At 37.2% G+C, this 23970-nt stretch overlaps 1 protein-coding gene across 2 annotated transcripts in view; it reads right to left on the bottom strand.

Annotated features, from left to right (window-relative positions):
- The window catches only part of Xpo7 (exportin 7), an 82127-nt gene that overhangs the window by 23193 nt on the left and 34964 nt on the right, over positions 1-23970 (bottom strand). The window contains exons 2-11 of one of the 2 annotated variants that reach the window (XM_047549110.1): positions 13575-13721; positions 11124-11217; positions 10377-10543; positions 9344-9409; positions 6552-6656; positions 4868-5033; positions 4034-4107; positions 2477-2596; positions 1304-1450; positions 78-250 (exon numbers count right to left, since the gene is read on the bottom strand). In XM_047549110.1, coding sequence (XP_047405066.1) covers positions 78-250; positions 1304-1450; positions 2477-2596; positions 4034-4107; positions 4868-5033; positions 6552-6656; positions 9344-9409; positions 10377-10543; positions 11124-11217; positions 13575-13721 — 1259 coding nt within the window. Of the gene's footprint in view, positions 1-77; positions 251-1303; positions 1451-2476; positions 2597-4033; positions 4108-4867; positions 5034-6551; positions 6657-9316; positions 9410-10376; positions 10544-11123; positions 11218-13574; positions 13722-23970 lie in introns of both variants that reach the window. The other variant, XM_047549109.1, reaches the window with a different exon arrangement.

Below are 23970 nucleotides of genomic sequence, written 5' to 3' on the forward strand. Positions count from 1 at the left end.
ATGGAACACATGACAAGTCCCCCTTTGCCAAGTGGGTGTGCATGATGGGATGAAGGAATCAATCCAAATTTCCTTACCTTAGTATGATGTGCACAGATTCCAACCGGGATGTGATGTAGGCTTTGGTGACCTCAGGAGTATATGTTTCCAGCATGTGGGGTTCTGTGGCTTTGACGTATGGCACAGAGGCTGCCAGACGCTGCCACAGGCTCAGGAGATAGTGCACACTATTTGGAGCAAATTCCCAGTGCTAAGGACAACCAAAAGAGCAGAAGGCATATTTTTAATTTCTGCACACAAAGTTCCAGACCACTTGATACAAATGAAAAAGACTTTTTTTTTTTTTTTTTTTTAATTTACTGGGGACTGAACCCAGGAGTGCTCTACCACTCAGCTACATCCCTAGTCATTTTTATTTTTTACTCTGAGACAAGCTCTAAGTTGCCCAGGCTGGCCTTATTTTACAATCCTCCTCAGCTGTTGGGATTACAGGTGTAAGCCACCAAGTCCAGCAGGATGAAGATGTTTTTAAAAAGAGGATAAGGTTTTATGAGCTTTGTTCTATGTATGGCAACTAGTTTAAAGTTCTTAGTATTTTCAGAGGTTAAGCATCTAATGAGAAGGCAGTTCTATGTTGACTTTGTAAACCCAACCCACAAAGAAAGCCCTATGCAAGTGTTTCTCAGATATTAATATGCATGAGAATCACCTGGAGAACTTGTTGGAAATAGGGATGTTAAGGTTCCACCCTGGACCTAGGAAATTGGAAACTGTGGGGGTAAGACTCAAGCACCAGTATTCTTCATTAAGTTCCCAGATGATTCTGCTGCAAACAGTACTGTTTGAGATGCATACTTCTATATTACATGACTAAAAAAGAGAGGGCACTAACTTTTTACTTTTTGGTCTAGCTCCTTGTTCTATTTTGTCTTTTTCAGAGAGGTTAAAAGGGAGTTTTCTTTGTTTTGAATCTAAATATTATCCTTGGTAATTCCCACATGTTTCTCTAATCATACCCCTTACACTTTTTTTTTGGTTGTGCTGGGCATCACACCCAGGGCCTTGCAAGTGAGTCAGGTGCTCTGCCACTGAACTACATCTACAGCCCCTTCCCTGCACTTCTGTAAACTTAAAAGACTAGGCTGCAAGAGGAACTACTCTGCGGGGTAACTTATAACTTATATCTAAAGTCACCTTTGCCAAGCGGGTGGAAGCGGGAGGTATCCTTAAAAGATTAAAATCAATGAGCAAGAGAAGAGATCCCAATGTTTAAAAAGAAACACAAAAGCAATCCAAGACAAACCTGTAGGCTGGTCACTGTGAAGTTGGCTATCAATCGGATGACCTCAGGGTAGTTTTCCACTTTCACCAGTTCTCCCAGTTGGTAGTTACTCTTCAATCGAGCCAGTAGTCTACAAAACTCATGGTAGTTGTTTGGGTCTGATAAACTCTGGCAACAGCATGGGGGAAGATAAAATGGAATATGTGTTAACCATACTTCATCTGTTCATAGCCACCAATAAGATGGAATTATTAGTTTCAACAGGCAGAGTTTGCAAAGGAAATCCAAGAGGGATCATACCCCTTGCCGATTATTGTAAAGCTGATTCATGGTAGAGGGACATCATCTCAGATGTGACTGGCCTGTTCACTCCCTATCCATGGAAACCTAATAAAATTTCTCATTTCTACATCTGACACACTGAACACTAAGCACAACACTGTAATTTACTACAATGGTAAACTTACACAAATGTTTCTATCATTATGTTATTTATTATTACCTAAGTATGCTTATATATTTTATTATGCAATAACAAATATTATAGACTTGTTTTTATATTATACCAGCATTCTTAATTATGTTTCCTGTTAGCATAGTAGGGTAGAGAATTTGTTTTGTTGATTACTGTAAACTTGGCATGTAGTAGGTGCATGACACAATTTGTTGAATGAATAATGGAATTTTTAAAGAAAGGAAGGGAACTAAGTATATTTAAAAATAAAATGTTTTTATGATTTTTTTTTCTACTGTAGAGAAGTAATAGTTGGAAAAATAGTAGATGTTAGCTGAATTTTGGGCAATCAAGTTATGGAATGATTATTTGAAAGGGAAATATCTCCCTCCCTACCCTAACAGCTCTATACACTTAGGGGTGTACATTTAAAAAATGCAAACAAAAACCAAAACCAAACTTTAGAGTCTAAATTTCTTGGGGGAAAATGACTAGCTCCATCCTTATTTTCTGTATCAAAGTGATCTCTTCCCAAGACGTCTACATTTCTGAAGTTGGAGGATACAAGCTCCTCTTTGGGGCAGATACTCTCAGAATCTGCCTAGAAATGTAGGCTCAGAAATCTTTCAAAGAACAAGAGGAAATGGTTCTCTGAAATTTCTAAGAGTGGCCTCTAGATGAATTTCTTTCTAACTCCTATACATTAATTCTATACATACATAAATTTTCAAAAATCTTACCTGTGGATTTTCCAGTATTCGTTTAACACCATCGACAAGATGGGAGAGAAACTTGGCCCTCTCGGCATTGTTGAACAGGGATCTTCTGACAGAGGCGATCTGTACTAAGCAGGATAATACCTGAGCAGGACACAACATACACACTGATTAAGATGGTACAGCTATTTTTACTACACCTTGTCCCCTCCTACAATATTCCTTAGGGTATCTGAAACAACTTTCTTCGGCAATCCCAATGGCTTCTTTGATTCTTGCTTAGGAAACATCAAGTTAATTATATTTTAAACAAAGTTTTAGATTTAATTTTTTTTGTTTTAAAACTGAAGGACTTTTGGCTAGTCAGGCTTTGCTATGTAGTGATGAATATGATGTATAATGAAATAAACAAGTCAGATCTAAGCCCTGAAAAAACAACTTTTACACTGAAAACATTTTCCCTGCTGTGCTCGATATTTATATTGTTTGCTCCCCCCTCACCGCCCCCAATCTATTTTGTATCCTTCTCCACCCTGCTCTGTCCCCTGGGACAGATGGCCTCTCAACAACAGCCACATTCCTTTGTCCTCTGGATTCTGGTTGGCTTAAGCCACTGGGAAGTACCAGCAGGAGGGTCAGAAGGCGGAAAAAAAGCAGAACCTTTCTCCCCACCCTCTGGCTGGGCTAGGTGGGCAGTTTCTCTATAAATGGCCACAACTATTGCTGTTCAGTCCTCCCCTTGGCTATGGCTCTAGCTCTCTCCAGTTTCCTTCTTCTGTCTCTGGAGGCTCCCTGTTCATGTACCACCACCCCTTGCTGGATTCCCTTCCATTGTGCCCATACCTTTGCCAACAGTCTTTTCATTAATTAGCATTCTTGACTGTGCTATCTTTTCCTGCAGTAACCTAAATGATGCACACAACACTCAATTCACATTTCTCCTAAATCAAAGGTCCATATTAGTTTGGAAAAATACTACAAAGGCCAGGAAATCAGTCCACTGCAGACACACTATGCAGAACATTTATACTTTACTGTGTTTTCTTTGTATATTTTGTGTATAATATCATTGCAGACTAACAATCTAAATACTGGACCAATGGGGTATTAGAAACTGAATGATTTTGAGATTAATCATTGCTATAGGAAATATACCATTCCTAATACCTTTCAAATGTTATTTAGGATGAGTTGCAAATTAGCCTTTCCATTAGTTTCCATTTATAACTATGTAACATTTGCCTGAGGGATTGTCAAAACTTCTCAGTACAATCTTAATGGTTTAGCCAGATAGTGTCTGATGAATCCCCATGCTCTAGCCTATAACAATGGATGTGAAATACAGTATAAAGTCAGACAAGATGAACAAAAAGAGCTTGACCATTTGCAGCAATTGGCCAGTCAGTAGATAGGAATAATTTAAAAACAATTAAAATGTTATTGCCAGAACCTTTAGGCTGTGAGCTAAATTTCACAAGGTTAGATAACTAACCTTAGTATTTATATCCTATAAAACAAAATGAACACTCATTGCTATTTTTTAGAAACAAGTTTGTGTTGGAAATAGTGGTCCTGACTCACCAGAGGTGAGAATGAAGGAGGGATGGAATGATACAGGTCGAAAAACAGCTGCAGAGTTGAAGAATCTAAGAATGCTGGAAAAAGACAAATGACATCACTTTACTTTGTCTGCACAGTGTTACTGGTATTATTCTGTTCTAAGACATTAAGAGAGCACATACTGCTGCATATTTATCTTACAGAATGTCTATTTCCTTAGAAGGTGGTAACGATTAGGGCCTTTTTGTCCCCCCGCTCCAGCACGCTTTAAATATCAATTGCAGCAACTATAAGAAACACATTCCTTTTTTGGTTCTCAGGGAACTTTGGACAATCCTAACACCTCTAACCATATCAAGAAGTTAAAATTTTATCCTTAGGAACAAAAAAACAAATATAAGCTCAAGTTTTTTGATATATACATATTTTTGGTACTGGTCAGGAGCATTCTGTGAGCTACATTCCCAGACCTTTTTAATTTTAAGACAGGGTCTCATTAAGTTGCCTAGGCTGGCCTTGAAAAACTTGGCTATCCTTCAGCCACAGCCTCCTAAGTAGCTGGGTTGATACTATTTTTAAAGGTAAGTATTACTCTAAATAATTAACAAATCTCTCAGTGATTAGTAAAAGATACATGCCCATTCTTATTCATTCACTAAGAGTTTTCCCATGCTGGGGGATCTATAAGATTCCTCCAACAACTTCTCCCTTTGTATTATAAAAACAGACATCAAAATTATCAAAATTCTAAGCTTTAAAGTAAATAAGGGATCACTGGAGTTCTTTGGATTATCGATCAGGCATGCTGAGGAGCTGCAGGGCAGGCTGATCCAGGTGGTGCGATTTCTCTGTTACCTGATCTCCAGCTGGTGGGGATCTGTACTGTACATAGGTCATCTGAGGACTCATCAGTAGATGTGCCGATGAAATCAAAGTTCAGGCAGTTATGGGTGAGTTTGAGCAGCTGCATGAGCAAGCCATGCTGACTTTCATCATTCAAGTTCAGATTCTTTCCTGAAGCCTGGAAAAATTGGCACACAATGAGTCCCAAACAATTGTTCCTCTCTTCCCAGCTTGCTCCCAGATTTAGGAGCAGGATGCTGAGCCAGAAAAGGCGGACTGTATTTCAGCACAGAAAATGATGGTTTTCCACCCAAAAGGTGCTGTACTTTATCATGTTAATGTTACTATGAAAATCCCTTCTTTTCCTTTTTACTAATAACATATATTTACTATAAAAACATGAAGTTGGTACTTAAATCCCCTTTTAAAACTTATTCTTCATGTGTTTAGACAAAATAGCTACAGGGAATTTGAAGTAATATGGGATGTGAAATTTGCCGGTGAGAGCCTAACAATTTCTAGACATGGCTAAGGTAAAACTGGAGGGAGTTCTGAGGAAGTTTCACAACCTGCCCACCTTCCTTCCTTCCTCTTTAACACTATCCTTGCGATCATCATCAGAAATCTTTCTAACCAGCATTGAAACAAAATCCCCTGTGATTTGTATTTACTCACTGCAGACCATACAGCTGAGTACAGCTCCACAGTAAGCACGGTTACTGACTCCAAGGCTATACCAGCTGTGTCGCAGTGACTGGCTGGTTATCTGTTTCGGATAGGATCAGTGAAGAAGACTCGCCTCTTGATTCTCAAAAGTTTTCCCCCATTCAGGGGGTATAACACCTTTGCCAGGCAACTTGCCAAACCTCAGGAGTATCTGGGAATTCATAGGTAACACTAAGTAACTGAGTAAAAGATGAATGTCAATAACAGGGACAACAGAAAGAATCCAAATTTGCCTTTAAAATTAAAACTGGGAAACACTGGAAAATGAGAAAAAAACAAAACCAAAAATGAACAAAAGCTAGTGGCTAACCCCACTGAGTTTCTCACAGGAACAAAGAATCTAGACATTGTTGTAAATGTGTAGGTTAACCTTTTTTCTTCAACTGTATCAATAAATGAATTGAAAACCAACTCTCTACTTTAAACCAGGTAATTTCCTTATGTGATACTGTATATCCCTTTAGGTTATTAAATCTAAATGGATGTTAAAAATTCAAAATTTACTGTTCCTTACAGATGTTGCTTGTTTCTTTGCTGCTTCTAACTCAGCAGGAGACAACCTAGTTTTGTATGATAACAGTGCAGTCTGAATCTACTTTCAAAGTACCAAGAATCCAAATGCCATAAAACTAACATGCTTTCACTCTGAACAGAGGTTTTATGTGGTTATAAAAAAGCAAATAGTAAAGTCTCTAACTTTGTGGTAAACTCTAGATTCAAGATAGGAGAATGGGGTAAGTGTTCACTTATTGCTCTTTACCTAAGGGAATAGTTTTGAAGTAAGAAAATCAGTCTTTTCTATAACTTCAGTGGTTAATCCGGCCAGCTTTTGTATATCTCTAGATGTGCAGTATGGAGAGATGAATGATTAAAGCAACGCATAAACTCCTCAGTTTGGAGCTGTCCCCTAACAAATTCCCACATATCCTCATCCTTTCAAAAGAATATAGGAGACATGACCCAACTGTACCTGTTTTAATAAATTGCAGGAAAGTGTGAAGATATCAAATAGTGATGAATCTCGGAAAGAAGAAGCTATTTTTCTGTGCTTGGTTAAAGGATGGGTCGTATCTGCCTGTGTAGAAACAGAATAGGCCAATGCCAGTTTTAGAATTAATTGAACAACGAAGTAAAAACAAAAGAATTTTTCATGTAGACTTTAAACCAGAGGATATCCAATAAAAGCTGAAATTGTTGTTAAATCATCTAGTGAAAAGCTTACAGAGGAAAAACAAAAGAAAGGATAAATATTTTTACTCCAAATTTTTATTTTCCTCTGCGCTTAGGGAGGTAAAACTTAACAAACTGTTGGCAGACATTGCTAATAATTACTGTCATGTCATATTGTGGTTTAGTCTCAAAAACAGAATAGCAAGGCTTGAATTTTGGTAAACAAACCACTCAGGGCTGAAATTTCTCCTGAATTTCCAAAATAGTCTTTAACAGTCATAAACTTAAAATAAATGACAATGAATGGTATATTGATTTTTTACATATTCCTGTTCATATCTTTTCAGCTAAGTTATAAATGTTTTTGCAATTAAAGATTAAATCTTTTATTTTCCTATGGTACTGGGGACAGAACTCAGGTATACTGTACCACTAACCTATATCCCCAGCTGCTTTAATTTGATTTTGAGACAGAGCCCTGCTAAGTTCCCCAGGCTGGCCTCCAGACTGTGATCCTCCTGCCTCTGCTCCTGAGTAGCTGGCATTACAGGCTTGTGCCACCACACTGACTAGGACTAAATCTTTTACTTCTTAACATGCCTTCTATTTTTAACACATAGTAGGCATACAATAAATAAAATGTAAGAATCTCAAGGTTGTCCACGGTATCTTTAGTTGAACCACCTATTAAAAACATAAATCTGTTTACTGATCAATTAATTCAGCAAAATGTCTGTCAGACAACAAAGTCTTACTTAACTTTATTTCTAAGTTCAAAGCGAAATTGTGACAAATACATTTCCTGATTTGAATCTGACAACTAAAAAATTATGGAAAATGAAAGTTATTTAAGGTTCAAAATGTTCCAATTCTAGTTTTAGTGTCACTGTGTGAGCATGTAGACTTATATAACAAAGGTGCTGCAAGATTATATATCATGAACCATTTATAATCTGTCATACTGATCATAATACAGAGTATACCGAAACTATGGCAGACATGTTTTCATCACTTTCTCTCTCTCTTTTTGGTACCAGGAATTGAACCCAAGGATGCTTAACCACTGAGCTACATCTCCAGCCCTTTTTATATTTTTAAAGAAAGGGTCTCACTGACTCTCTTAGGGCCTCGCTAAATTGCTGAGGCTGACCTTGAACTCATGATCCTCCTGTCTCAGTTTCCTGAGCCACTGGGATTACAGGCGCATGTCACCATACCCAGCTTCATCACTTTCTTACGAAAGAGAAGTAAAGCCTTGCAAGTTTTTATACCAACATTTATGTATTTTATGGTGACATACTTCAAAGAGGAGAACAACAAGGCCACAATCTCTATACTTAGTTAACGAATGCTCTCCTACTACAAAGGTAATAGTGGTTAACCAATCAGTTAAGAGCACAGGCTCTGGAACAAGACTGCCTGGGTTCTAATTCAGATGCTCTTGCTTACTATAACTGTAGGCAAATTATTTAACCTTTATGTGTCCCAGTTTTCTTATCCAGAAAATGAGAGAACCACAGTACCTAACTTACAAGACTGCTGTGAGAATAAGATTAGTTAATAGAAAGTGCTAAGAAAAGGGGCTGGTATATTATAACCACTCAGAAGTATAAGTTATTATTTTGATAATTACTGATCACAACAGGGACTGCACATGACAGAAAACACGTGGATTCCAGATTTTAATAGGCTATAAGCTAGTGCATTAAAAGAGTATTGACTCACAGTTAAAATTTCTTGGGGTTAATAAAAATGTCTGCATAAATTATGAGCAATAGCAACTGTAGTGCTAATGTAATTAATACACTGACAACCTAAGGGTGAGATATTATAATGAATATTAATATTGGCCTGTTCAATAAGTATAAAATTTTAGCTGAACATGAAAGGAAATAACTGAAAAAAAATATAGCCAGAGCAAAAACACAAACAAAAACAAAAGCCACTGGTGTTTCCTCTGTAGTACTATGTGACATTAATGACTATCAAAAAATTAAACCCCATGTGGGCTGGGTTTGCAGCTCAGTGGTAGAGCACTTGCCCAGCATGTGTGAGGCTCTGGGTTTGATCCCCAGCATCAAAAGAAAAAATTAACTGGTCTTAGCAAAATGGTTCATGAATTCTGAAAAGAGTCTAGGAAAATCTTTAGTAGTAGCACATGGAAACAAGAAATGTATACATGACTATAATGCATTAATGTATATAGGAAAAAGGGCACACAAATGATGCTGGTTCCATTTTTATGGTCCCTGTTTTGGACTTATTCTCTTTCATTAGCAAGGCAATATTTCATTGTGGTTTTCACTTAGGACCATAATTCTCATCTTTAAAATGAACATTAATACCAATGAGAAAAGCTAAGATGGGAGGGTACAATATTCTGGAGACACAAGGGGACCAGGAAAAAAAGAATGAGGTTAGGCTGCACTTACAGAGGAAAGCCCAATGGAACAAGATTGTTTCAAGAGGGCATTAATCACTTACCGCAAAAGCACACAACGGCCAAAAAAGATCATCCCACACATAGCAGAAAACACCAAGACTAAGAAAAAATATGTCACTTACTTCAATGAGGAAGGCTGTAGCACTTACTTGATTAATTTCATTGGTTAGCTGAGATAAAATTGTGACGCCAATGATGCAGTATTCAACACTGTCCTGGTTAAAAAAATATGTTAAGGTAGAAAGAGTTGGCATGTGTGCTTGATTTTGGCATTTGGGATGCACTCATGCTACTGGATGACAAATTCCCTGGTCACTAATAAAATTGCCTAGACAAAGCAGCAAGGAATTATAGTTTCTACCTTTTACCTTACAGGACATAAAAGCTAACTTTCATAGAGCGAGACTGCTAAATCTGACCTCAGCAAGATTTAGAACTCTGGTTTTTAAAAAGTTCCTATAAGCACTGTAGCATATACATTATTAAAAGATAAAATGCAGAACACATTTGTAATGAATAATGCCTTTAGGAAGAGACTAAATACAGAAAATGACAAAGAACCCCAGGAAAAAAACGTAAAATAGGAAGTTCACAGAAAAGCATACAAGTAGGAAATTAACAAATGAAGATGTGTTCTGTCTCATTCATGACACAAACAATGAGATATGAATTGTTTTACCTATTAAAAAGAAAAAAAAAAAAAAGTTTAGCTTCCCAGGCTGAGACATATGTATATGAAGCAGGTACTCTTAGAAAATGTTGGTGAAGTATAAATGAGGTATAACATTTTGTGGGTTATTTGAAAATATTAAATATCCCTTCAACTGAATTAATTCCAAGGTAAGAATTTGCCTTTCAGAAACACTTATTCAAGCACAAAATAAATGTACTGGGATAGCCACTAAAGTATTTATTTAGCAGCCAAAAACTGGAAACAAACTAAAGGCCCTTCTGTAAGAGACTGGTTAAATAAACTATGGTATTTCACTGGGAATAGTATGTAGAAATTTTTGAAAGGATGTTTGTGCTGAGGTGAACAATGTAAAGACAATAAGGAACAAAAAAGAGGCAAGAGAATATGCCAAAAAATTCCATTTTTGTGTAACTTTTAAGAAATAGATAAACATAAGTTTATTTCTGTTGCTTCTCCCATTTTTATTATATCAAATACATACAATATACCTGTAAAAACCTCGTGACGTCTGTGATTGCATTTCTGAAGACATAGTCATCCTTCTGACAGTCAAACCAGCCCAGTTTTGTGATCCTGGCATATAACTGAATAAGTGCTTGCGTCACAAAAGTAGCCAACTTTGGCCGTGTGGCAAGGTAGTTGAGCACATAATTCCCTGTAGGGGGAAATATCCACTTAATAGAAAGTTCTGCTAGAGAAGGAGGTTTGTCTTCAAGCATGAATAGGTCAAGAAATGTTAGACTCTTCACCCTTTACTCTCTTAATTCTTTATGCTGAGAAATATGCTGGGACCTCAAATTTAAGATCATAGGTGGGTTTTCAAATTCAGTCTTTTATGTTGCCATGTGAAGGATCTAAAACACAGTAGCCTCAGATATACCTCTACAAGGTTAAATAACATGGTCCTATACAGAATTCAAAATCCCTAGAAAAGTTTTGAGTTTAAGTGACAATAAAAACTGAATGAAAGAAATTGTCTGACAACACAAGCGATGACTTGGGATTTATCTTTAAGTAACTGTTATTAGATCCTCTTTACTTTCATAGGCCCAAAATTCTGTGAAAAAGCTGGATTCTAGATATTCTGTATGCTTAGCAATTTCAGCACCTTACCAAACAGGCCCATACCTATTAAATTAAAAAAAAAAAAAAAAAAAAAATTGCATTTATCTATTACTAGTACACCACTAAACAAACTAATTTCTTTAGGCCAGATAAGAAAATTCCATACTCACGAATATCTATTCGTTGTTCCAATGGTAGAGGGTTGTTTGTGCGTGATACAAGCTTGGTAAGGCATGTAGCTGCCAGTAACTGGGAGTAAGATGACTGTAAAAGAGGGGGAAGAGGGACTTAAAATTGTATTGGTCAGTCAATCACAAGGTTTGTTAAGAGATTTTATACTGATGTTTCACAAAGTTTCACCTCAAAACATTCCTGTATGTATAGTATTTGAAAAGAAAGAAGAAAAATATTAGTGGAAACTAACACATTATGCTGCATAGTTAATCTCCAAATTATGTCTTTCCACCAGCACAGCTACTGATCAGTTATAGCTCTGGGGAATATATATGACAGTTTTTTTGTTTGTTTGTTTGCAGTACTGGGGATTGAACCCAGGGCTTGCACAAACACTCTACCACTGAGCTACATCCCAGCCCTATCTACCGACCAATCGATCAATCAATCATCAGTCAAATCAATCATACTGGGATCCAACCCAGGAACACTGTAACACTGTTCTACATTTCCAGCCTTTTCCATTTTTGTTTTGAGACAGGGTTTCACTAAGCTGCCCTGAATGCTCTTGTAATCCTCCTGCCTCAGCTTCCTGAGTCTAAGAATAATTATCCATGAAACAAAAAATCCTAAAGACAGTAGGCTATTTGTTTCTGTAAGAATTAATGTAATACACCATGGCAAAAAAAATTTTTTAAAAGAACTTTGACATTTGATATTTATTCAACTCACCTGGAGCATGATTTAGGCTGGTTGGGTAAAGTGGATATGTCAAGCCACTAATACTATGCAAGGGACTACCATAATCACAGCACATAATTGTAACTACACACTATATAATGTGTAAATGATTTTTATATATAATTCAATACATCTGACAAGTTGTTAACAAGTCAGTAGAGAGATTATAAAGGAAGTTCACTATAATTCTGCTCAGTATTGTACCAGTTCTACTTTCTTCTAGCCTGTAAACTGTCAACAAGGCCCCAGAGTAAGCAGTCAGAGACTGCATGCAGAGCTCCAGCAGAAGTCAGCTGAAGTGCTGGTTGTGCCTCTTCCACAGGCAAATGCAAAGGATCAATCCTAAGACCAAGTGATTTAAAAGAAATGCACAAAATATTAGATGCAGAAACCTTAGAATAGACCAGTACTCATTCTCTGTAATCCTCAGATACTAAAGAATAATTTGAACTAAGTAAAATTTGTTATATCTATTGCATAAACAACACTGTGACAATACTAATGAAAACTCAAAAATAAAGTTATCTAGAATTCTGCCCTCTCAACAGATTAACTGCTTTCATTTTATTACTGTCTCCTTCCAGATGAAAAGTAAATTTTATACTGATTTTTAGGGATAAACTTTTTTTTTAAAGGGATCCTGCTATTCAAGATATAATACTGAATCATCATTTCTATTTTTACCTTTACTACAATAATAATAATTACTGCTACTGTTTGCACTTCTTAGTTTCTTCCCTTTCATTTGTGAAATAGGATAATATGGATAGGTATGCCTAAAGTTCTTTGAACATTAGGACTATCAGGAGAGTCGCACTCCATTATGTCACCGCTTTGTTGCTAGTGCTAGCAGGGCACAGTGCCGCATGACTGTAATCCCAGTTACTTGGAAAGCTGAGGCAGGAGGGTCACAAGTTCAAGGCCAGCCTGGGTAACTCAGATTCCCATCTCAAAAAAAAAAAAAAAAAAAAAAAAAATATAAAAAGGGCTGGGGATGCAGCTCAGTGGTACAGCACTTGCCTAGCATGTGAGAGGTCCTGGGATCAATCCCCACCACGTAAAAGTAAAATGCATGCCATGTACATGTGCACACATGCACACAGAGAAAGCAAGCAAGTTAGAGCTATTTGCTAATATCTACTTGTGATTCCGACTATCCATGCCCTTTCATGGTATCCTGGTGGGATCTTACTAAGACCTCCTTCTTGCAAAAAATAGTAATTCTACCAAATTATGTCTCATTAGAAGTATTATTTTGATTATTACCATGCCATTTTTAAGCTGGAAGAAATTCTAATGTTGAAAGCTAAACTTCCTGTAATTTTCATTGTCAAGGTCTTTGTTTCCTAGACCTATAAAAGGCAGTAAACAGCAGCTGTGGTATGGAGGAGGAAAAACACAAAAGACTGAGGGTCTTATTCAGAGATAAGGACTTTAGGTAGGAAAGGCCATTTCTATATAGCCCTGTCTCTGAAAGATGAAACAGGATAGGACTGTAGTACACATTTCAAGAGATTTTCTTGATGAGGCCACATGGCCTTTCCTGCAAACCTGGCAAGCATGGTGCTTTTCAAAAGTAAAATGGAAAGGGTTGGGACACATGACAGATCAGGGAACAGAGGCTATTCTGATGAACCCCTGAGCTTAGAACCAGAGTATTCCCCTAAGCCTCTGCCATCCTCCAGGATTTGTCGAATCTTACGTACACTTCCTCTCTCGAGGAGCAGCTGGCACTTGCTCAGGCAGTCAGGGCTGTTGGTGAATTCAACCAAGGCCTTCTCTGCCTGCAGTCGAGTGGTCGTATCTGTTGTTTCATACAGCTGTTTGCACAGATTCTCTAGTTGGGCCAGGCTCTGGAAAAGATTGGTCAAGAAAGAAGTCAGTCCAGTCTCCTATCTATTCAAGGCACTATGCTCAAAATTACCAGATAAAGATAAATAACAACCAATGAAAAGAGAATGGCTTCTCATCTCTGAGAAGCTGGGTAACCTTTATTTGATAACCGCTGTACTTCTCTTTATTTGAGGCTTTAGAAGACAAAACGTCAGAATGCTTAAAATATCTATATACTTTTTCAGTCATTCCCTGATCAATCACAAATGATACATTTTTCCTTGCAAATACTCATCCTCCTAAGTTTTCCAAAAGGCTTTCAAATAAAAATTTAATATACATTAATTCTGTCATCAATTTTACAAGTATGAAAACAAGAGGCACTGCTGCTAAAATTAAGCACATAAACACACAATTTGAGTGCCACACAGATCTTTCCATAGTTTTAAATATTTTCCTCTTGAGTGGTAGTTATTAGCTTAAGATTATCTATCTGCATAAGGACCATCACTCTCAAGAGAACCTCTAGGAGGACATTTCAGCATGCAGGTACGCACCTTCCTCCCCGGATCCCTCATGTCTAAAGTTCAGCAGTCTCTTCTGTTGTACTTTAAACTCTTGCTTCACTTCCAAATTTAAAATGAAAGGGCCAAAATAAATTTGACCTTAGCATCTGCTCACCCGGAGATAAGACAAGGGAAACACCCCCAAAGAAACCCTTCTCTCCAAATCTTGAACCAGTTCCAGGGAGGCAGGCAATCTATGGGTGTGTGTTTTGGTCAAAAGCCCAAGTGGATGCAAGCAAATCTACTTCCACTGAACATGATGTTCAAGGCAAAGAGGAAAGGAACTAGTTAAGACCACACTTAACTATCACCTTTCACTGACTGAAGGAGAGTAAACATCTGTTAGCCTTTAAAGGAATGGTTTGGACTTTAAGAAATCTGAGCCTATTTTCATCACTTAGCAAGCAAGAGTTGGTTTAAGTAGTTTGGGGATCCTACTACTAGAAATGGCCATTCTAATAAGAACGACAACAGAAAAATAATAATTAAAGTAACCTGTGTAAATTGCCTAAAATATATTACACAGCCAGTCTGCCCAAGGCTTTTCATTATCACTTTTCCCATTACACCATGACTTTATAAATCACAGCTTTTCCACTAAGCAGGAAAGCCTTTAAGGCAGAATTCCTATTTTATTTAACCGGATTAACAAATTTCCAACATTAACCTAAAGGAAACAAGAAAGATAATCTTGATCATCAGTCACTTCAGAGAGCCCCCAAAAGAATAAAACAACATCCTCTACCATCAAAACAAAACAATAAAACTACCCTTCAAACTATTTTGGGTCTGTGAGTAGGCTTATGCTGAACTTGTTTCTCTCTGACTTCCAGGGGCCCCACTTAATCTCTTCAATTCAAAAGCACAAAGAAAACTGCAATTGTAAAGTTAGACACCAAGTAATGAAGTTCTACAAACAGTACCTGATTTTCTTCACATGGCTTACAAACACAAGAAATGGAAGATAAGGCCAATTTTATACAAGCCATAAAATATGTGTTAAAGTAACTTTTACACTTGCCAGTACTGGCTCAGACCTTACTGAAAATTAGGTTAGTTTAATTATAAATTCCCACATTCCTAAACAAGGGATTAAGTCTCCTTCACAAGGTTTTGTTTCAACATTGAAGTTTCGTTTTTATTTCCTCCTATAAAATGATTCACTTAAAAGGAACACATCCTTTGAAACAGGTAAGGCAGAGACACCAACAGAAGGACCCCCCAACTAAAAATGAAAGCGGGCTACAAAATTTGGTATTAGGGAGCAACAGTAATTCACAACCCCCACAGTTATCCACACAGAGGTTTCCAATTCCAACAGATAATCCCTAGACAGACCTGCTGCTTAGGGTGTAATGACTCTCCTCAAGGTCTCATCAATCAGACACAATTCTTGTTTATGTTTATTACAAGACACTTGCTCACACAACAATGGCTAAACATCTGTCACTGGTAGTTCCTTACTGCTAAAAACCTACATGCAGGTTATGGTGGGGCTTTTGTTGTTTTGTTTTCATTTGCTAATTTAGCAGACAAAACATACTTGGGGGTAAGTCTGGAAATGAGTTCTCAGCTCAGGAAACAAGACTGCTAAAAAAACAAAAGTAATTTAAAAGTAATTTGACCATTTATATAGTATGAAGAACTACAGCTCTATTTCTTTGTTTCCAGAAGAGCAAATGGGGAACAATTTTGTTTTCCCAAACAACTCGTGGTAACATCTAAAAAACAGGGTTAAAAGTCACTTTGTTTGGGTTGCCCACACCATCCTGGAAAAGAGGAATAAGACATTTACACTTATGGTCTTTCAGTTCCTAGTGTTTCCAAAGCAACTCTAATGGTTAGAATTATTTTGAATCACTTTTTTTTTTGGGGGGGGGGGGACCTAGCTTAAAATAACTTATCTTACAATTATTTGATTGGCTATTAAAACTAGGACTTCACTCTGAGGGTGGCAATGACACAGCAGAGCATTTCCTTCCTAACACTGATGTTCGACCTTTCCCTAATCCACAGTTTTTGTTAAAAACTATTATCTGATGCTACTTCGGTCACAAAAAAGCCTCTAGAGAAGAATGTCTATTTTCTGTTCCCGAGATTGCCAAGCCTGTCCTATAATCCATACAGAAACATCCATCTGGTGTCACTGGAACAGAAAGGCACATTTATAAACCTGGAAGGCGATCCTCAGCTAGCAAAGTACTACTTTAGTACAGGAAACTCAGCCAGTTAACCCCAAACACAGAACCAGAGTGATTTTGCAAAAAGCCACAATGAAGGTATTTAAAAAAAAGCACCACCTTTATTTAGTAACATTAGTTTATACAGTCTTTTCAGCTTGGATAGAGAAAATGCAGTTCAATAATTCTCAATTCAACATAAGGTGCAGTTTGTTGAAACTACAGACCTTAGAGTATAATGATTAAAGAGTTACCATAGATTAAAGGAAAATAAAAACTTTGTAGATTAGATGTTGTCCTACTCTATAAAGCAGAACACCCTTGAATCTACTTTAATTTGCCTAATATTGCTTTTTAAATAGCCTTACACTCTATATTTTTAAATTGGCCTCACTGCTTTAAAAACAAAACAAAACAAAAACTCCTCTTAGAGATTTCTAGACACCAGGATACTTGCTTTTTGGAAGGGCTTAATGACACTCTCAATAATGTCAAGTAATAAGTTAGAAATAAGCATAACTTTTGGAGGACCAGCAGATTTGCAGGTCTCTGCACATGTCCATGACCTGACTGCCACCTGCCCATCTGAGACAAGCTACTATTACATTACATTACATTATATTGCATTTCATTACATTACACAGAGGAGGAGCAATCCATGAGTTTCAAAGAACAGAGAGTGCATTTACCAGATTGGAGACGGAAGCTTCATAATTATGATGTCTCAAGTATAAAAAAGAATTGCTGAAAAACATCAGGCAATTTCAACCTGTTAATTTAGATCCTAAGTTGCAACTCTTCTGTATAGCAGGAAACAAAGTGTTTACAAGATGGACTGTGAATCTTGCCAGAAATGAGACATTTCCTAGAAGGTTAATGAGACTAATGTAGAAATTATATTTTTAAAATCTATTCACTAAGGCATTCTTACTTTCAATATTGAGTATCCAATTATCATAAAACATAAAAATTCAGGAATTATTTTAGGTTAAAAGAGCAAGGGGCAAACAGTATATATATATATATATATATATATATATATATACAGTTTATATATATATAAACATTTGTGATACATATTAGCAAATTTTAAGAAAATCTCCATGAATAAAACCAAATTGAATCATCTCTCAAAGGTGAGATTATAGAAGATCCATAATATCTATGGTATATATATTTACATATATATACCATATATTATATCTATGGTATACAGTTTTTGAATTTTTTAGCACAAATCTGTCAATGTTTATAATAATATATAAGCAGGAAAAAATTTTCAACAACTGTATAAAATATTTTAAGCCAGGTACAGTGGCTTACACCTTGTAATCCCAGAAACTCTGGAGCCTGAGGCAGGGGAATCCCAAATTTGAGGCCAGTCTCAGCAATTTGGCAAGGCCCTAAGCAACTTATTGAGACCCTCTCTCAAAATAATAAATAAATGTGACTCGGTGGTAAAGCACCTCTAAATTCAATCCTCAGTATCAAAAAAAAAAAAAAATTGTTTTTAAAAGGCAATTTAAGCTCCATTCTTTTTCTGATTCAACTCTTCTAGTAAGTAATGCTCTATTTATTAACAGCTGATCTGTTACCCATTAGAATTTATGAACCCAAAAAGGTTAAAGGCAAGCCAGGAGTGGTGACACATGCCTATAATCAGTTACACAGGAGGCTGAGGCAGGAGGATCAAAAGCTAGAGGCTAGCGCCTAGGTTCAATTCCTAGTACTGGGGAAAAAAGAAGAAAAAAAAATCACTACTTTTTTTTCTTTCTTATTAATGTTGGTAGTTTAAATGGCATAAAAGAACATTTCACTCAAGTTTTCCTATTGTTTATAAAGTTAACAGAAGGTAATCTTTGTGGGCCAAAGTCATCTTGGTTTTATACATGTATTAGGAGATCTCTCAGAAGTTATTTCTGAGGAGAATAACTCATGTACTGCAGTGGAGTCAATGGGGAAGCTAACAAGCTCTCTGAATAAGAATGTTAAAACATGCAAACTACTCATTTTAAAAAGTCAGTTTAAGTACAATGTTTAGAAAGCCATTGTGGAAATAACCTGAAATAAGGATATCCAAATGGCCAATGGTCAAATGAAAAGGTTTCAATCTCAGCAATCACTCAGGAAATGAAAACTCAATGATGAGACACCCATTAGAATGAAAATGGAAAATATTGGAAAAGTCAAGATCACTGTTGGTTAAGATGTGGAGTTCATATGCTCTTTAAGGGTCTGAATTGATCCAAACCTGGCAGCATCTCTTAAAGCTAAACCTATGGATACTCTATGACCCAGCTACTCCATTCATGGTAATGTGACCCAATGGGGATGAATATGAAGTTCACCAAAGAATACGTTCAAGAATGTTCATGGGGGCTGGGGAGATAGCTCAGTCGGTAGAGTGCTTGCCTTGCAAGCACAAGGCCCTGGGTTCGTATCCCCAGCCCCCCCCCCAAAAAAAAAGAATGTTCATGGCAGCACTAAATGTAATAGTTCCCAAATCAAAAGTCAAATACCCATTAATAGTAGTTATAAATATTTCACATTTTAACTTGTATACAAGTTACTCAGGCATGTCTACTTTGTGACTATTTACTAAGTTGTACATTTATGATTTGTGTATTTTTTTCAATGTATGGATAAATGACACAGTTCTCCCAAAATTCTCCAGGTATTTATTCTTATCTATTATCTTCTGATATGAATGGGAAAGAAGTTCATCAATAACCTACCATTGTACTTTAGATTTAGAATATTTAGTTTCATATCAATTTGTGTTTTGTTTTAATTGAAAAAACATTATTTCCATTATTTTCTCAGGAAACAAGTAAGGTACGGTTTTCGGATGTATCTGGGGACATTCTACTTTTCAGAGTACTGAGAGGGCGAGAAACACTTTTTGGCCGCAGATGCTGTGTAATGTCTACTGCCTTCAAACAAGATAAACTGCGTACTTCAGCAAGTGATACTGCTGTACCAGAACCTTGCATGCGTTAGATAACGATGGTAAGTCTGTTAACATGTGAGACTGCAAAATTCTAACTTCAAAATATGAATCAATTCTAACTTGTAATAAACACATAAGGACTTTGCATTGTGGGTAGTAAGAGGCCAAAACACACGTAAACAATTTCACAAAATAAACAGCCAGAGTGACTGTGCCTGGTCACTGAATGGTTTTTGACTTATAAATGTAACTGAAGAGCATTCTTCACTTATTCTGTCACTGAAAATTGGGTTTCCTTCTCATAGTCACTGGTGGTGCTGAAAACTGAAAGCTGCAGCGTAAGAAAAATCTGCTAAGACAGAGGTTTCAAACCAGCATCCTCAAACAGCCCATAGATACTTCTGGTTTTGGTCTTGCAGTGTGGTTTTAAGTTTGACATGGCTGCAATATTTTGTAATAATATCTGATTTTCCAGCTTCCTATGAAAAATCTGAAAGTCCAAAAACACTTGCATTTTGAAGTGTCACTAGCCAGTGCCACTTGTAAAGAGAAGGAAGTATTTCCTGGGCTAACCCCCTCCCTTGCCAGTTTGTCAGATGTAAAAAGGAGGGAGCTAACAGTGCTATATAGATTTTGGCTTAACTTGGGCTAGTAAGTCATTGCCAAATTTGGTTACAACAATCTTCTGAATAAAAGGGGCTATGAAAAACTTAGGCAGAGAAAAGAGATTGAGAGTTAAGCAATTTGGGCTCTGGTGATAGCAACTAACCGTGTGACTCCGGCAAGTTCATTTCCAGGAGCTTCAGTTTCCTCATGTGTAAAGTAACTGGACTGTATTATGCAATTTACAAAGAACTTCTAGTTCTAAAATTCTATGATTATAATATACTATTCTTCCTATTTTTAACTATGTAAGTAAATCAGAGTTAAAAGCAAGTCCAAGATTAAAATTAAAATGGTCATGAAGACAACAGTCAGTACAAATTTTTTTCAAAAGAGAGAATTATCCTTAATAAATCAGGTAACACATACGTACATCTTGTCATTATAGCATAGTGCCTTTCCCCACAAACAACTTCAGTGACCTAGCAGCAGGGACAATGGTCTTTTTGAGTTGAGGTTCAATACCGAGTAATGATTAAATTTTTATGTTACATCAAACTATTTTTTTCTTCTTTTAAATAGAAATAACACCTACTTCATAAGGTTGTAAATGTCAGTGAGGTGATGTGCTAATTACTCAGTTTATTACTGGCTATTACCTATTCTACTGGCTACTAAAAGCTCTAAAGAATAGCAGTTTTTATATTTGTTTGCACAAATGAATACAAAATACGTCATGGTTCTTCGAAAGGAATTTTAAATGCCCTTTCCCTGTAGAACTAGAGGGACTAGGGACAGGCTATACAACTGGTCCTCACTCTCATGGATTCTGTTTTTGTGAAATCACTACTTGCTAAAGTATTTGTAACTCACAAATCAGTATTTGCTCATGGAGTTTTGCACAGTCATTCATGGATATGCAGAGAGGCGACAAATATGAGTTACTGAACACACATTCCCAACTGAGGTTGAACACTGCAATGCTTTGCTTTCTTGTCTTAAATCTCACAGTGTAAACAAGTGTACAGTCCTTTTTGTGTTTTATTTAGTAGTATTTTTTGGTAGTTTTGGGGGGCAGTGTTGTGCTTTTTGTTGATTTTACTGCCTGAAGTGGCCCCTAAGTACAATGCTGAAGTGCTGTCTAGGGTTCCTATGTGCAAGGTTGTGATGTGCCTGATAGAGAAACCATGTGTGTCAAATAAAGCTTTGTTGAAGCATGAGTTACATAGTGCTTTCGGCCAAGAGTTGAATATCATATCATGGTACAGAGTTCAAGGTTAATGAATCAATAAAATACATTAAATATAATGTCTTTAAATAGAAACACATAAAACAAGTTTATATGCTAACTGGTTGATGCAGATGTTGTGACAAGTTTGACGGGAACCTAACTTTGTATATCCCTTACCCAAAATGGTTCAGTATTTGCTAGCTCAATGTTCTTGGTGACTTTATGGAACATAACTACAGGGAACAATTAAGTTACAATACAGTTGTATTTCTGGTCTCACTGGTGGTACAGGTCCATAGTTTCCCATGGAAACAACTATATTTATTACCATAGTTTCAAGGCATTTGTTCAAACAGAGGAATAACTTCTATATTAATACAGATACTGTTTTCTCAGATTCTTGAAGTGCTTCAAAAATTTGCTAAAGTTGCCATTGTATTAATTATGTATACACACACTGGATGGTCAGGATAAGAGTATGTCTGGCACACACTACGAGCTTCACAAAAATATCTTGCATAAATGGTTAAGTCCAACTCTTAAAAAGGCTTCTAAAGGGACTTTGGGTTAAAATGGCAATTGACCACACATTAATTTTGTTCCTTCCAAAACAATTAAAATAACACTAAAGTTAGATTAAAAACAACAACAATGACTCATACTCCCATAAGAATAGGAAAGAGGACAAAGGACAATAGCAACAAAATTTTATAATCCACAAAAATCAATGGTAACCAAGTTAAGTGACCTAAGAAAGTCAAATCCCTCTCTAGCAGTGACTAAAGCTAAAACCAACCTGATTTATAGCACTTGCTTGGACACTGAGGTCCAGTGAGGAGGCCTAGTTGAGAAAGAACAACAAAAGTATTTCTTTGAAAAGTTTTGACTCCCAGATATCTCCCCTTATTCTGTGCCTCTAAATGGCCCTCTCTTGGGAGACACTAAGCCAACCCAGTGCACACTTGAAGATAAGAGCACCACATGCCAAATGGGTTGATAAAGTGGCTGCCTCCACACGGAAGGTGGCTATGTCTTCCCCACTGCATTGACCCAGATACGTCATGTACAGATGGTACTCCTTAAGCAGGAATTTAGAAATGCCCCCCTCGAAAATCTCAGTAGTCACAAAGGAAATAGCTGAAGATACAGTGACATGGGCGTTACCCCCAAAGTGGCAAATGAGTCTCCTGTGATGCCTCAAGCCCACAAGCCTCACCTAAGCTCTTCAAGCTTCCAACTGGCTTTGGACTCTATAACCTTGATACTGAGCCGTCAAGGAGTACCAGAAATCAGAAGAAAGCCTTTCACATGGAAGAGAAAGAGACAGAGAGCTAAATAATAAGTACACAAAAAATAATCCGGGACAGGCATGGGGGGGTGGTGCACACATGTAATCCCAATTATTTAGGAGGCTGAGGCAGGAGCAGAAGTTTGAGCTAGTCTCAGCAATTTAGTGAAAGCATGATTCAAAAAAAAAAAAAAAAAAAGGAGGCTGAGGATATAGCTCAGTGGTAGAGTGACTAGCAAGTTCCTGGGTTCAATCCCCAATGTTCCCCCACCCCTCACCCTGGAAAAAAGATATATCATTAAGTCCACTGAAGAGACATTCAAGGAACCTGAAAAGAGATGTTAGAGAATAAAATTATGACAGCAGAGACCAAAATCTACTGGCAGGTTGGAAATAAAGTTACAATCACACGGATAGCATGGCAGAAGACCCTAGATGGACGACATGAGAGCAAAGTTAAGCTCAGGCCAATGCAAAATGCCCCTCATCCAGTTCCAGAAGATCCAGAAAGAGAAAAGAGATTGGGGAGGAAGAAGAAATCATTGACAAAATAACTTGATGAAACTTCCTAGAACTGAAGAATATCAGTTGCTAGAATGAAAAGATCCACCAAATCTGTGAAATCTGAGGACAAAAGAAACAACAGGTGACACTTAAGGATCAGGAGTATGATGGCTCTCGACATCACAAAATTAACCATGGAAACGAGAAGCCAATAGAGAGGTGTGCAGAAATCTGAAAAGCAATGATCTTCAACCTGGAGGCTCTCCCCAGCCAGAGATAGGCAAGGGTGCAGGCAGAACAAAACTCCTCTGGGGCCTACCAGACACAGAAGCCTCTCATCCATGCTCCCTTTTTCAAGGAGCCACTAAAATAAAAGTAACTCATGAGAAAGGTAAGCCCGGAGGGGAGGGCACAGGATATCCAACACAAGGGTGTGAATATCAAGGGTATCCCTAGAGATGATGGTGAAGTGAGATCCCAGGACAACTACTGAATGATAAGCTAGACATGGAGAGCATCCAGGACTTACTCAAGCAGACTGGCTCAAGGGACAAGTGGAGTCATCACCAAGGTCCCCACTAACACTGTCCTCTTTAACCAGAGGACCGAATACCTGGGTGGGATTTCTCATTTTAAGTCCTCACTAAGATCCATGTTGAAGTTTTTAATTCACAAAAACAAACAAACAAACAAAAAAACCCCTCAACTGATGAAGTCATGCTGTCTTTTAAATTTTGGGAAGTTTTTCTATAGAGCTGCAAAATCATTTTTAACTAACATTCCAAAGACAAGGGCAGGTGAGCAACCTCGAAGGCTGGCTTTGAAATTGACACTGCACAGTACGGTAGCATAGTGTATAAGAGAGTAAGCTTGGGCATAAAAAATTTTGTATCTTGTGACTTGCAAATGGAGTTCCAATAAGAAAAAACAACATATATGAGCATTTT

This window comes from Sciurus carolinensis, chromosome 4, assembly GCF_902686445.1.
Source record: "Sciurus carolinensis chromosome 4, mSciCar1.2, whole genome shotgun sequence".
Taxonomy (NCBI): Eukaryota; Metazoa; Chordata; class Mammalia; order Rodentia; family Sciuridae; genus Sciurus; species Sciurus carolinensis.